This window comes from Arachis duranensis, chromosome 2 (assembly GCF_000817695.3).
Source record: "Arachis duranensis cultivar V14167 chromosome 2, aradu.V14167.gnm2.J7QH, whole genome shotgun sequence".
NCBI lineage: Eukaryota > Viridiplantae > Streptophyta > Magnoliopsida > Fabales > Fabaceae > Arachis > Arachis duranensis.
The window spans coordinates 33206759-33220745 of NC_029773.3; the positions used below are offsets into that span (position 1 = coordinate 33206759).

Here is a 13987-nt window from a genome sequence, read left to right on the forward strand (position 1 = left end):
CATGGTGCATGCTTTTTGCCGATGATATCGTCCTTATGGGAGAGTCAAGAGAAGACCTAAATAAGAAGTTGGAGTTATGGAGAGAAGCTTTAGAAGTGTATGGTTTGCGCATAAGTCGTAGCAAGACGGAATATATGGAATGTAAGTTCAATCTGAGAAGGAAAAACCTTAATATAGAGGTGAAGATTGGAGAAAACATCCTACGAAAAGTTAAAATTTTTAAGTATCTTGGGTGCATCATACAGGATAATGGAGAGATTGAACATGATGTAAATCATAGGATCCAAGCAGGTTGGTCAAAATGGCGGAGTGCATCTGGTTTTATATGCGACAAAAAAGTGCCTTTAAAACTTAAAGGTAAATTCTATCGCACCGCTATAAGACCGGCTATGCTGTATGGTACGGAGTGTTGGGCGGCTAAAGGGGAGCACGAACATAAGCTGAGTGTGGCAGAGATGAAGATGTTGAGATGGATGAGTGGTCATACGCGATTGGATAAAATAAGGAATGAAGATATAAGGGAGAGAGTTGGAGTAGCACCTATTGTGGAAAAGATGGTTGAATCGCGTCTCAGGTGGTTTGGACATGTGAGAAGAAGACTGATAGAACATCCAGTCAGGAGGGTGGATGAGATGGAAGATGGACAAAGGGCGAAAGGCAGAGGAAGACCTAAGAAGACCATCCATGAGGTGGTCAAACGAGATCTACATGTAAACGGTCTCTCTGTAGACATGATACATGACAGAGCACAATGGCGTCGTTTGATTCATGTAGCCGACCCCACTTAGTGGGACAAGGCTTTGTTGTTGTTGTAATTTTGTTTAACATAATCATTGGGCAGAAGTAGAACCAATTAAAAAACAGAAGTATAAAGAAGCAAAACTAAAATGAAGCTGAAGCAGAATGAAACAAAAGTAAAATGAAGTAGAAGAAAAGGTAAAAGCAAAATGAAGCAGAATGGAGGCTGAATCTGAGACGACAAACAATGATAACGGACACGAAGGAAGCAACTCGTCGATAACATCTTCCAACAACGATGGCAGCAGCCGTGTCACCCTTCGTCGCCTCACTCTTTCTCAACCCATTTCTTGCTCTTTGCAATGTGATATCTCTTTTGTGGTCTCTCTGTCGTATTGTCTTTCTCTCTCTTGAGGCGTGAAGGGTGGTGGAATAAGGATTCGACGATGCTCCTGTTTGATTGACGCAACATATCTGGAAAGGTGGAGAAGGCGAATGTGACAGTGTTGGAGACCGTCTCAAAGGTCAACGCAACAGATTTGGGAGCTTTTATTCAGTGGACATCTCAGCATAGTTTCGAGAGCTTTTCTTCAGTGGAAAAGGCATGGGTTTGGACCTTCTTCATCGCCAGCATCACTGCCATTCAGCCGCATCGACATCTATGAACTTTTCCAAAGCGATGAATTTTCATCGAATGTTCTCTTTCGCGCGTAGTTTCTCCATCTCCTTCTTCCCTTCAACCCCTTGTGTTTCTGGTCATTGAATCGAGTTTGGGAGGTGGAAGGAGAGGTGGTCGAGGGTGGAATTGGAGTGGAAGGAGGGGTGCGATGGAGGTGGGAGGAATGAAGGTGAGAGAGAGAGACAAGAGTAGAGGAGGGAGACGGAAAGGTAGAAAAAGAGTAAAGGGTTAATTTTATCTTTCTCAAAATAAAAAGGGAGATAATTTATAAATTTAGAAAAAATTGAGAAAATATTTAATTTAGGAATGAAATATTCTGTTAAATCAAACAGTTTTGTTACGGTAGGGATTTAATTGAAAGAAAAAATTAGTACAATGACCCAATTAAAAAAAAAATATAAAGACCTAATTAAAAATTTTATGAAACTATAAGAACTACCTTCTCTAGAATCACCCAATTAATAAATTAGTAATTAAAACCATTTAATAATTGGTTTGATTTTTAAAACCTCGAGAAGGAGAGACTCGAAATTAAAAGCTATTATTACCCGGACCATTAGTTAGCAGGACTAGAGGAATAGTTCGAGTAACTCCCGGTTCAGTGTGAGTCTCTGACTTGGGGATTTGGGGTTTGCTTAATTGCTTCCTTCTTCATACTTGATACTTCATAGGTTTTGCGGATTTGCTCAGCCTAAACCCTCTAACTCATAATCTGCTTTCGGCCTCTTCCCAGCCTCCCTTCGCCGGTGACAGAGTCGGACACCCTTCAACCTTCCACCCTTCTCAGCTCCAGCCTTCATCGCAGCTTCGCTGCTCCGTGTCCCTTCTCTCACTCTCACTCGAGGGAGCCAACAATAACCGACCTTGTAGCTCTTTTCTGCTTCCCTTTGCTCCCTTTCGCACCTTTTTTTACCACAGCATTACCATTTTCTTTAAATCCCATCAACAAGACACACATAACCCTAGTGGTACTGATGACGAGGGTCTACGGAACCGGCATATATGATTTCCGGCGGCACAGGGTGGCAGAGTACCCTGTGGAATCGAAGGCAGTGGACTCGAACCAGAAGTCCGGAGGCGGTGGCGTGCCAAGCACAATTACGCTGTCAGAGATCCAGCGCGACAGGCTCACGAAGATTGCGGAGGCGAATTGGTTGAAGACGGGCGAACCCAAGAAAAAGCCCTTCGACCCTGAGCTGGTTCGCAATATATACGAGACGGAGCTGTTGGTGGGAGATGGGCACAAGCCCGTTCCTCTGCAGAGGGTAATGATTCTCGAGGTTAGCCAGTACCTCGAGAACTACCTCTGGCCTAATTTCGACCCTCAAAACGCCTCCTTTGAGCACGTCATGTCCATCATCCTCATGGTCAACGAAAAGGTATTACTATCTCACCTGATTACTTTAGATTTGACCTACCTTTTAGTTCTAAGCTGCTTCATGAGAATAATCAGCATCCAATTATGCTCCGAAGCAGTATATTTTCATGTCACTCTTAACCATTGGAACATGTGTGGCTTACAGTTCCGAGAAAACGTGGCGGCTTGGGTTTGTTTCTATGAAAGGAAGGATGTTTTCGAAGGCTTTCTTGAGAGGGTTCTTCACCTAAAGGAGGTACTATATCTTGTGTGCACTATTTATAGACTTATACTGGCCTTTTTACTTCTAATTTTATGCCCTTGTTACTATTTATTTGGGTTTGAGAGGGAGGGAGTGATTCAGTTCTGTTCTTGTGAATGGATGATATATTATTACTACATAAACTGAGAACATCGTTTTAGTTGGCCATTATCATGATGTTTAAAATATGTTAGACTTTCTGTTTGGCATTTAATATAGGGTTGGAAATTTTATTTAAGGGAACAAATTAGTGGGAGGGAAGGAGAGCCTTGAACCGGCTGAGTCGTCCTCGTGTGACTCCAAGGTCGTGGAGGCAGTCATTCATATCTAATTATTAGGTTAGACTGTCTACATTACACTCTGCGGCTCTTTCACAGACCTTGTGTTAACGCGGGATGCTTGTGCACTGGGCTACCTTTCTTAAAAACAGATTAGTGGGAGGGTAGCATTTGAGTAAACAATCCTATTTCTATATATGTTGTGCCGTTTTATTTAATCTTATATGTATCCCTATTTGACTGCAGGGAAGAGATCTTAGTATAGCAGAGAAGACAAATTACTTGGTTTTCATGATAAATGCCTTTCAGGTATATTGGCAGAGCACTTCATCATTTACATAGGCTACGTTTGGATACTGTATTTGAGACAAAAATATTGAGATAGGAGGGCATAGAGACTTGTTTGGTTGAAGGGACAGTGACAAATTGTCTCTGAGAAAATTCTTGTATTTTCTGTACTTTTTGAAAGTGAGGACAGAATATCCTTGTACCCGTCTCCGTCCCTATCTCTGTATTTCTGCCTCAAAAATAATATCCTTGCTTACATAGTTGGTACCAAAATCTATTTTATCATCAAAGGCTTCCCTGTTGTTGTTGAACTATTATTGTCTTATTCCCCTTTTGCAATTTAGCTTTTAAAAGCTTTTTCTTTGGGTTTTACTTTGTGGGGGTGTTTTGGTGGGAGGTGGCAGGTGGGTTTGCTTTACCATGGGTGGTGATGGTGAAAACTATCATCACAAAAGATGCTTTACTGTGCTTGTTTCAAATAGTGAATGTTAGTTTTTTTTTTCTTGGTCCGTTGAAAATAACCCCAAATGTACCACCAAAGCAAATAACTAATTTGTAAATGTAAAGTCACCGATTCCTACAACAGAACATGTATTATATCATTCTTATAGTGCATTTAGAATTTGGCCTCTTTTTTATGATTGTCAGTTGGTACTATAAAGATTTGACTAGGCAAGTACAACGTAGGAATATAATGTACTTCAAATTCCATTAATGAATTGAAGGTAGCCAACAAGACTTTAGGGATGTTCATTTTATACAAATAGGGCCTTAGGTAGCTGTTATGTATATGAATGATTCCCCTATACCTAGGACAAACATTGTTGTCGACTTCATGACTGTTTATTGCAGAGTTTAGAAGATGAGGTTGTTAGCAAGATAGTCTTGAGACTAGCAAGTTTGAAATCCTGGTACAGTTTGTCTTATGGTCGGTTTCAGGTAAGATCAAAACAAATGATCAGTATATTTGTTGATTTACTCTTACTTTTGTTACTCATATTCATTAATATTTCTTCCCTTTGGTTAATGTTAAATAATATTTTTTACATGCTAAATGCATTTTGGGCCTTGGTCTTTACCCATGTAGATGGAGCTTTGTCTTAATCCGGGTTTGATCAAGAAATGGAAAAGGATGATAAGGAGGGAACCTGTGAAGGGAGATCCATCATCTACAGTTGAAGTGATGTTCTTGAGAAACCTAATAGAAGAATTTCTGGAGGTTTGCAAAATTTTTGAGCCACATCAAGTCCCAACTACATTTATAATGTTCTCCCTTACAAAAAGAGTAATTTTTTAGCCAAAATTGTTAAGCTAACTCCCCCCGCCCCCGTTTTTTTTTCTTCAGATATTGGATTCACAGGTCTTTTCCCAGAGACATTTATCTGGTGAAGATGAGCTTATTGATGATGGTGGTTTGGGGCTTGCTAATGATGCTTGTGTACTGTATTGTGAGAGGTTTATGGAATTTCTTATTGACCTCTTGAGTCAATTGCCTACACGGAGGTGTGTGGCTATGATTATCTGGATGCTCTCTCATTCAAGCATCAGTTATTTATTTCAACTTTTCATTTTCCAAACTTAGATTTTTGTTTTACTTGCTATAGCGGGGTCATTATATTACGTGTACAACTTAAATTTTGTCTGGCGAGTTTGGTTGAATTCTGAAAGGATTTGATTTTGATAGACATGAAGTGAGGAAATGCTTCACAGCAGCGTCATTTTCATATGTACCCTTGCAGAACGTCTTCTGCTTTCTCAATAGGCCAATAAATCAATTACCCTCTTCTCATTTAAATTGTAGGTACCTGAGGCCGCTTGTGGCTGATGTAGCCGTAGTTGCCAAATGCCATTTGAGTGCACTCTATAGGCATGAGAAGGGGAAACTTTTTGCACAGTTAGTCGATTTATTACAATTCTATGAAGGGTTCGAAATCAACGATCACACTGGCACACAGTTAACAGATCATGAGGTTCTTGAATCTCATTATAGTTGTATGCAATCATTCCAGTTACTCGCATTTAAAAAGATTGACAAGGTATGTTTAAATGTAACTTTGTCTATATGAACAAAATCTAATTAAAATTTTCCTTGTTGCATTTTTTGTGATATGATATGACTCTTCATTCTTCCTCTCCACCTAATACTTGTTTGTTGGCATTAGCAGATTTAACACCTAATTTCTTTCTCTTACGTGGTTGTAGCTGCGGGAACTTGCTTTGAGTAACATCGGTTCAATCCACAAGCGTGCAGATCTATCCAAGAAATTGTCTGTCCTTCTTCCTGAGGAATTAAGGGATTTGGTTTGCTGCAAGGTATGATTAATACACAAGATTTTTCTACTCATTTCTCTAGTCTTAGAATTTAAATTGTTCTCTGCACTATAATATGAGGGAGAAGTGATGCTTTGTTAATGAGGTGTTACTCTGTAGCTTTTAAGTCTTATACGATATAATAGTGGCTTATTCCTTCTGTTAATTAGTTTCTGAAATATCTTCTGTAATAATTCATGTAACTGTGAACCAAACCATGGATTAACACCACAACCTTCAACTTGTGGCATTATTTCCTTATGCAGCTCAAACTGGTTTCTAAGGAAGATCCCTGGTCAGAGCGGGTTGATTTTCTTATAGAAGTAATGGTGTCCTTTTTTGAGAAGCAACAATCTCAAAAGGAAGCCATCAATGCTCTTCCTCTATACCCAAATGAGCAGATTATGTGGGATGAAAGTGTTGTACCAAGCATAAATTATTCTGGAGAAGGTTGTTTGGCATTGCCAAAACTTAACTTACAGTTCTTAACACTTCATGATTATCTTCTTCGAAATTTTAATCTCTTCCGACTTGAATCAACATATGAGATACGTGAGGATATTCAGGAAGCCATTCCACACCTTCTTGCATATATTAACAGTGAAGGAGAAACTGCTTTTCGTGGTTGGTCAAGAATGGGGGTGCCAATTAAGGAATTCAAGATAACTGAAGTGAAACAACCAAACATAGGTGAGGTCAAGCCTTCGTCTGTGACAGCGGAAGTTACGTATAGCATTTCAAGCTACAGATCACAGGTTAGATCAGAATGGGATTCATTGAAAGAACATGATGTATTGTTTTTACTATGTATTCGCCCCTCGTTTGAACCGCTTAGTACAGAAGAAGCAGCCAAAGCTAGTGTGCCCCAAAAACTTGGTCTACAATGTGTTCGAGGATGTGAAATTATCGAGATTCGTGATGAAGAAGGAACCCTTATGAATGATTTTTCTGGAAGGATTAAAAGGGATGAATGGAAGCCACCAAAGGGGGAGCTCAGAACAGTTACTGTGGCTTTGGATACTGCTCAATACCACATGGATGTCAGTAATATTGCAGAGAAAGGGGCAGAAGATGTTTATGGTACATTTAATGTGTTAATGAGAAGAAAGCCAAAAGAAAACAATTTTAAAGCCATCTTAGAATCAATAAGGGATTTAATGAATGAATACTGCATTGTTCCTAAGTGGTTGGAGAATATATTTCTTGGTTACGGTGATCCTTCGGCTGCACAGTGGACTAAGATGCCTGATCTGCTGGAAACAGTAGATTTCAAAGATACTTTTTTAGATGCTGATCACTTGAAAGAATGTTTTGTGGATTATGAGGTTGGTATTATTTCATTTTTAGATTTGTAGAGATTATTGTGTATGGATATGACTGATATCTGTCATTAGGAGTGATAGTATGGGATTAAGATGTTGATGTGACTTTTGTCTTAACTTTTTCTTGGGTCTTTCAGGTTTCATTCACTAATCCCAATGGGACAGAAAGCACGAATCCAAGGCCTCCTTTTAAGATCATGCTTCCCCGAACACTCAAAGCAACTGCCAGTTCTCTTCACAGGAGTGCAACATCTGTTGGTGGACCAAACAGTATCAATGTGGATGATGATAATCATCTGAAAGAAAGACTTATTGTTGAGACTTATACACCCCCGGACCCTGGTCCTTATCCTCAAGATCAGCCAAAACAGAATTCAGTTAGATTTACACCCACACAGGTGCTCTATTTCTTGTTGATGATCTGTTGATCATTGTAAGGAGTTTCCTACAGGATAGCTTTGTTGTACTCTTGGGCCATTCCTTAGATGTAATTGTTGTTGTTGTTATTATTATTATTATTATTATTATTATTATTATTATTATTATTATTGGAATTTGTAGATACTGATGATAATGATGTGGAATATTCTTAAACAGGTTGAAGCAATTATCTCTGGCATTCAACCTGGCCTGACTATGGTTGTAGGGCCGCCTGGTACAGGAAAAACTGATACAGCTGTGCAAATTCTGAATGTTTTATATCATAATTGTCCTTCTCAGAGAACCTTAATAATTACTCATTCAAATCAGGCTCTAAATGATCTGTTTGAGAAGATAATGCTGGTAGGATGTCACATGTCTATTCCCTTATTTATGTTAAATATTTTATTAGTGCGATATGTCTTAGTAAAATCCATAGTTATTTGCTATTTATTAGTCTTTGGCTGAAAAAGACTGCTAGAATTTTCTGAAGAACATTGTCTTTGTACAACATTTGGTCATACTTGTCTGGTATAACTTTTGGTTTATAATTGAATTTTGTTTTGCTCCACTTGTCATGTCATGATGCATGTTATAGCATTATTTTGTGGTATTAGAAACCTGACATAATTCCATAAATCACAAGCAATATAATGTTTCAACCAATTTTAAAAATTTTGGAGAGTGAACACATTTTTTTTTTATTTTTAGATCGTTTGATTCATGTAGTCGATCATACCCACTGGGGCAAGGCTGATTGATGTTTACGATGGTCTTTGTGGTTACTCTAGCTTAATGCCATCAAGTTTTCTATATATTCTTGCCTTCTGTATAGAAGTTTGATGTATTCCATTTTACTTATTTTTGATTTAGAGAGATGTTCCTGCACGGTATCTCCTTCGACTTGGTCAAGGAGAACAAGAGCTGGCAACTGATCTTGATTTTAGTCGTCAAGGACGTGTTAATGCAATGCTTGTTAGACGGTTAGAATTGCTGAGTGAAGTCGAGAGGCTAGCAAGGTCTCTTCAACTTCCGGAGGATGTGGGTTACACATGTGAAACTGCTGGATACTTTTGGTTGCTTCATGTCTATTCACGCTGGGAGCAATTTCTTGCTGCTTGTGCTGAGAATAAAGATAAGCAAAGCTTTGTTAGAGATCGTTTTCCCTTCAAGGAGTTCTTCTCTGATGCACCACATCCAGTATTTACTGGGGAATCTTTTGAGAAAGATATGAGGGCTGCTATGGGGTGCTTTCGTCATCTGAAGACGATGTTTCAAGAACTTGAAGAGTGTCGAGCATTTGAATTACTGAAGTCAACAGCTGATAGAGCTAATTACTTAATGACCAAACAAGCTAAAATTGTGGCCATGACTTGTACTCATGCAGCACTAAAGAGGAAGGATTTCCTTCAGTTAGGTTTTAAGTATGACAACTTGTTAATGGAAGAAAGTGCCCAAATTTTGGAAATTGAGACTTTCATTCCAATGTTACTTCAGAGGCAGGAAGATGGTCATGCACGGCTTAAACGCTGCATCTTAATTGGTGATCATCACCAGTTGCCTCCTGTTGTGAAGAATATGGCCTTCCAAAAGTACAGCCACATGGATCAGAGTCTATTTACTAGGTTTGTTCGTTTGGGTATTCCTTACATAGAGCTAAATGCCCAGGGAAGAGCCAGGCCAAGTATAGCTCAACTTTACAACTGGAGATACAGAGATTTGGGAGACCTTCCTTATGTAAAGGAGGCAGACATATTCCATAGGGCAAATGCAGGATTTGCTTATGATTATCAGTTAGTGGATGTTCCAGATTACCTTGGTAAGGGAGAGACAACTCCGTCCCCTTGGTTTTACCAAAATGAGGGAGAAGCAGAATATGTGGTCAGTGTCTATATATACATGCGTCTCTTAGGGTACCCTGCAAATAAGATATCAATTTTGACTACTTATAATGGCCAGAAACTTCTCATCCGTGATGTGATAAATAGAAGATGCGTTCCATATGACTTCATTGGTCCACCAAGCAAGGTATGCTGCTCAGTGGTTGCTCATTAATTTCATATCATATAGTGGACAGAATTTCCCAGGGATTTATTTGATCTGATTTGTGAAGATTCTTCCTTTTCACTCTGGTTGAAAATTTTTTTATAAAGATGCACTCACAAAGATTCACAACAAGAAGAAATCTTCCTTGCAAAATATAATGTTTACAAATAATTTTATAAAAATAGGTTTAAAAAAAAATATTGTATGGAGGACACAAAATAAGATGACTTTTCTAACAAGTCACGTAGACAAATTTAATTTTCTATAACATTTAAGTAAACAAGGAGTCTGTGATATTGTAATTTTTGAAAGTTTTGGCATCAACCAGGTTTCATTGTTCTATTCTTGACTACTTTCAGGTTACTACAGTCGATAAATTTCAAGGTCAGCAAAATGATTTTATATTGCTATCCCTTGTGCGAACTCGATTCGTTGGTCATCTTCGTGATGTAAGAAGATTGGTGGTTGCCATGTCACGTGCTCGTCTTGGGTTATATGTGTTCTGCCGTCGTTCCCTTTTTGAGCAGTGTTATGAGCTGCAGCCTACGTTTCAGCTGCTTCTCCAGAGACCAGACCACCTTGCCCTTAATTTGAGTGAAATTACATCATATACCGAACGAAATGTTGAAGATCCCGGGCCTAAACATCATATTCATCTTGTAAATAGCATTGAGGAGATGGGTAGTATCATAGAAAGGCTTTATCAGGTATGTCCAACATCTCACTATATAAGAAAGTTGTTTATATGTATATATGTCAGTGATTTTATTATCATTATGTTAAAACTGGTACCAACAGAATGCTCCCACAGCACTCGATAAAACAAAAACAAATTGAACAGGTTACCCTTTAGGCAAAATACTCTCAGCTGGAATTTATTGAATGGAAATGCAGAAATTACAATAGAATAGAAAAATGATAGCAGAGGAATATTGAGAGTCCTCTTCTCTCCTAGCCTAGGCCTTTCCAAGTCTTTTCCTGCCTCAATACCTATTCGGTTCCTTCTTTTATTGCCTCACTCTCTCTCTAATCGAAATCTTCACAATCATGCAGTTCCCTGATTCTCCTCTGATTGATTCAATCAGTTATTGCCTCCTAAAATCATGCAGTCCCTGATTCTCCTCTAACTGATTCAATCAGTTATTGCTTCCTAAAATAAATCAGTTATTTAAATCAGTTACTCCTCCCTTTCCTTTATTATTTCGTCTAGAATAATGATAAGGTAAAGAGATTATTATCTTCCCCTTTTTAGCTGCCTGCACTGCTGACTCAGCATTTTCCTCAGGGTATGTAACACATTATTATTTTTTAGATAGGAAACAAAATTCTTAGTTCGGTAGAAAAGATTTGAAAGAGAGAGAGAGGATAAGGTAATTTCACAAAAAAAGATTACAAGAGATTGGGCCATCTAACAAGACAACCATTCTCTTCAAATGAAAAGACCGATTGCTGAACACCACAATATGGTTATTTAAGTTACTCTGACCTTATTCCGTCATTTATTTCTGATAAAATAAATTTGTCAAGCCAATTTGAAAGTTCAAGAGATAAGGGATTTAGAATATTCCTTCGTTAACATAAAAACAGAACACAAAGCTACCCATGCCCTCAACATTTAGGTAAACCTCATTGAAGGCATGGTTTACACTAGATAGAGACAAATGGCTAGTGTATGATTTTGTGTTTTGATTTTTGGACAGAAAGGCAGGAAAGGGAGGGGAAGGGTTTGAAATGTAAAATGGAGGAAGCTTTATATTTCAATACCTTCCTCCCTTCCTTACCACTGAAAAATTGACTGTTCCTCTGTTGGTCCTGGTGCTTTAGACATTGCCTACGTGTGAAACATACTCTCTATTTTCTTATTGTATGTTGTCCTTGTTACATTTTCAATGCTCTTTTATTTATTAGTAATCAAGTGTTGTCCCAATGCAGGGTTTATTTTTTCTTTTCCCGTCCCATTCTTGTAGTTGTGGCTAGGAGTATAGAACCATGCGTGCTAAGTCTAAAGTTCATTCTTGTAGTTGTGTTACAAACTTACACGATTAATGTGATATACCCTTCCTCTATATTTATTGCCAAATTTGATGGAAGTGATGTTTAAATAATCTGCATTAAAGACTTGTGTTTAACCAACTTGAGTTGGTCGAGTAATTAACTCATTCGTCTGCCTAAGCAAGTGTTGGGATTCAAATCCCACCTAGTGTATGCAGCAACCTATTGGCTAGTGGCGAACTCTTAAATGGAGCTTTATCCGTAGCGTATTTGTCTGTGTTTGCCCTATTTGGAAGTTTCATTTGGGCTAGCGCATTTTCCTTTTTGTTCTCTGTGCATATTGTTCTTCCCATATAATCTTTTGTTTTATTAACAGATTCTGCTCTCTGCTGTTTTCCCTCAACTTAAAGACAATTTCTGAAATTGCTGAATTCACATTTTCTTCATCTCCAGGAACGGTTGAGACATCAGTTTGAGCAAAACAGACCTTACTTTGGTCACATAGAACCAACAGTAGGCACAAATCAAGTGCCAAGCAGCCAGCAGACATCTCCCACTGATATGCATGAACAGAATGAAAGTGACGAGGTCACGATGGTTGATGGGCATGTGGCTGAAGATGTGCAGCCTGAAAGCAATATGGATGCACCTGAACCATGCCAAAGTGAGGAAGAAACAATGGTCGATGGCCATGTGGCCCAAGAAGTGCCACCTGAAAGCAACATGAGCATCCCCGAATCTTGTGTTGTTGAGGATGCTACAATGGCTGATGGACATGCGGCCCAAAGCATGTCACCCAAAAGCAACACGGATGATATTACAATGGTTGATGGCAGTGCCAGTGTTCAAAATGGGAGCTCAGCACCATTGGAGCCATAAAGATGAGGATCCAGGTTTTAGAGGTGCCACATGGTATTTGAAAGAGCACTAGACTTAGCATCTTTTTCTGATCAGTGCAAATCCTTCGGTTGTGGGGAATTCCTTTGCCGAGATAAATCATTGCCATTGATAAGCTGTATTAGATTATTAAATAGCAAATGAGGTTTTGGATTCTGTAGTGATAAAGGTCAGCCGGGGGTATTTTGCATTAGCATGCTAGTCGTATTGTTGTTCATAGGATGGTATCTTGGTGTTTGCGTACGACGAGGCAGTATTTATTTCGTCAAATTTTGACAGACAATGATGAATCTTCAATGTAGATTATTAACCTCTCTACATTTATTAGTGTAAGATGTATTATTATTTCCTGGTGTAGCTACACGATCTATGTATCTGACATCACACGGTGTTGAAATCATGAGACCCGTATGGAGCTATATCGGGGACGGGGAAGTGCATTTCGAAAGCAAAAAGCTTAACCGTTTTAGGCAGCCGTGCAAAATTTGAGTTTAATATTTATTCGTTAATAGTGTAAAATATTTTATCAACTATACAAGATTTTTGGGAGTTACTAATTTTTAATATTTTTAGTTATTATTTAACTAATACAAATTTTAAATTATTTTTAACAAATAAATTTTATTAATTTATATATGTAGTATTTTTGTTTATTATATAATTGTGTTCTTTTTCTTTTTGGATAAATTTTCAAAAAGTCGGGCAACTCAAACCTGTAATTGTGATATAATAGTTGTCATTGTTTATAGTTGTAGATATGCTAGACGTGGCCCTTCAAAACTCCCTTACAATGTGTATAATAGGATTGCTACACATTCATATAACTATATAATTAAGTTGGTCCAAGTTTAAATTGAATTAAGCGCATTAAATAGAGAGTGAAAAACACGTGCCGGAGACGAAAGAAACTCCTCATTTTTCATTCACGGTTCATTATGAAAAAAAGTTATATTTTCAACACGAAACCAATACACAAAAACATTCATTTGCTTCGAATCTCTCTGAATATCACTCAGACTTCAATCACATTCTCTGTGGAAACCACTGTAAAACCTATGCACAATTACTCAAGAGGGGGGGGGGTGAATTGAGTAATGCAACAACAATTTATCTTTTTGCGAAATTTAAGGACAATATATAAAAGTGTTATTGTACTAGTATTTTTCCAAGAGCTTAACTCAATTGCTAAGCATTTATAAGGAGCTTTTACTTTCCAATAGACACCGACTCAAATAAATTGATCAAGATTTTCACCAATCGGACTTAAGCCACTCCTTAAGTACTTACGAAGCTACTTTTCGATCACAATTTATTTGCTCAAAAGTAAAGAGACAATATTATTGAAGAGATGAGTTTGGAGAGAAGCAAACGCTATTTAGAGTGGTTCGGCACAATCCT

General features: G+C 38.1%; 1 protein-coding gene across 2 annotated transcripts; it reads left to right on the forward strand.

Moving 5' to 3' along the window:
- The first annotated feature begins 1997 nt into the window (after positions 1-1997).
- LOC107474269 (uncharacterized) lies at positions 1998-12989 on the forward strand. 2 transcript variants are annotated; one of them, XM_016093879.3, is made up of 14 exons: positions 1998-2796; positions 2941-3030; positions 3561-3623; positions 4455-4541; positions 4690-4821; positions 4948-5105; positions 5404-5638; positions 5805-5915; positions 6179-7237; positions 7372-7632; positions 7832-8017; positions 8528-9682; positions 10060-10407; positions 12146-12989. In XM_016093879.3, the coding sequence occupies exons 1-14, from the start codon at positions 2392-2394 to the stop codon at positions 12569-12571; spliced, it is 4716 nt and encodes a 1571-aa protein (XP_015949365.1). In that variant the 5' UTR covers positions 1998-2391; the 3' UTR covers positions 12572-12989. The 2 variants fall into 2 exon arrangements, with proteins under 2 accessions (XP_015949365.1, XP_015949364.1); XM_016093878.3 differs by having other exon boundaries at positions 1998-3030.
- The last annotated feature ends 998 nt before the right edge of the window (positions 12990-13987 follow it).

Bases quoted from the DNA above. Each gene is read 5' to 3' on its own strand.
- LOC107474269 (XM_016093878.3), top strand. From the start codon at position 2,392: ATGACGAGGGTCTACGGAACCGGCATATATGATTTCCGGCGGCACAGG. The intron at 4,822-4,947 runs GTTTGCAAAATT...TTTTTTCTTCAG, and splicing joins TAATAGAAGAATTTCTGGAG to ATATTGGATTCACAGGTCTT. The intron at 5,106-5,403 runs GTGTGTGGCTAT...TTTAAATTGTAG, and splicing joins AGTCAATTGCCTACACGGAG to GTACCTGAGGCCGCTTGTGG.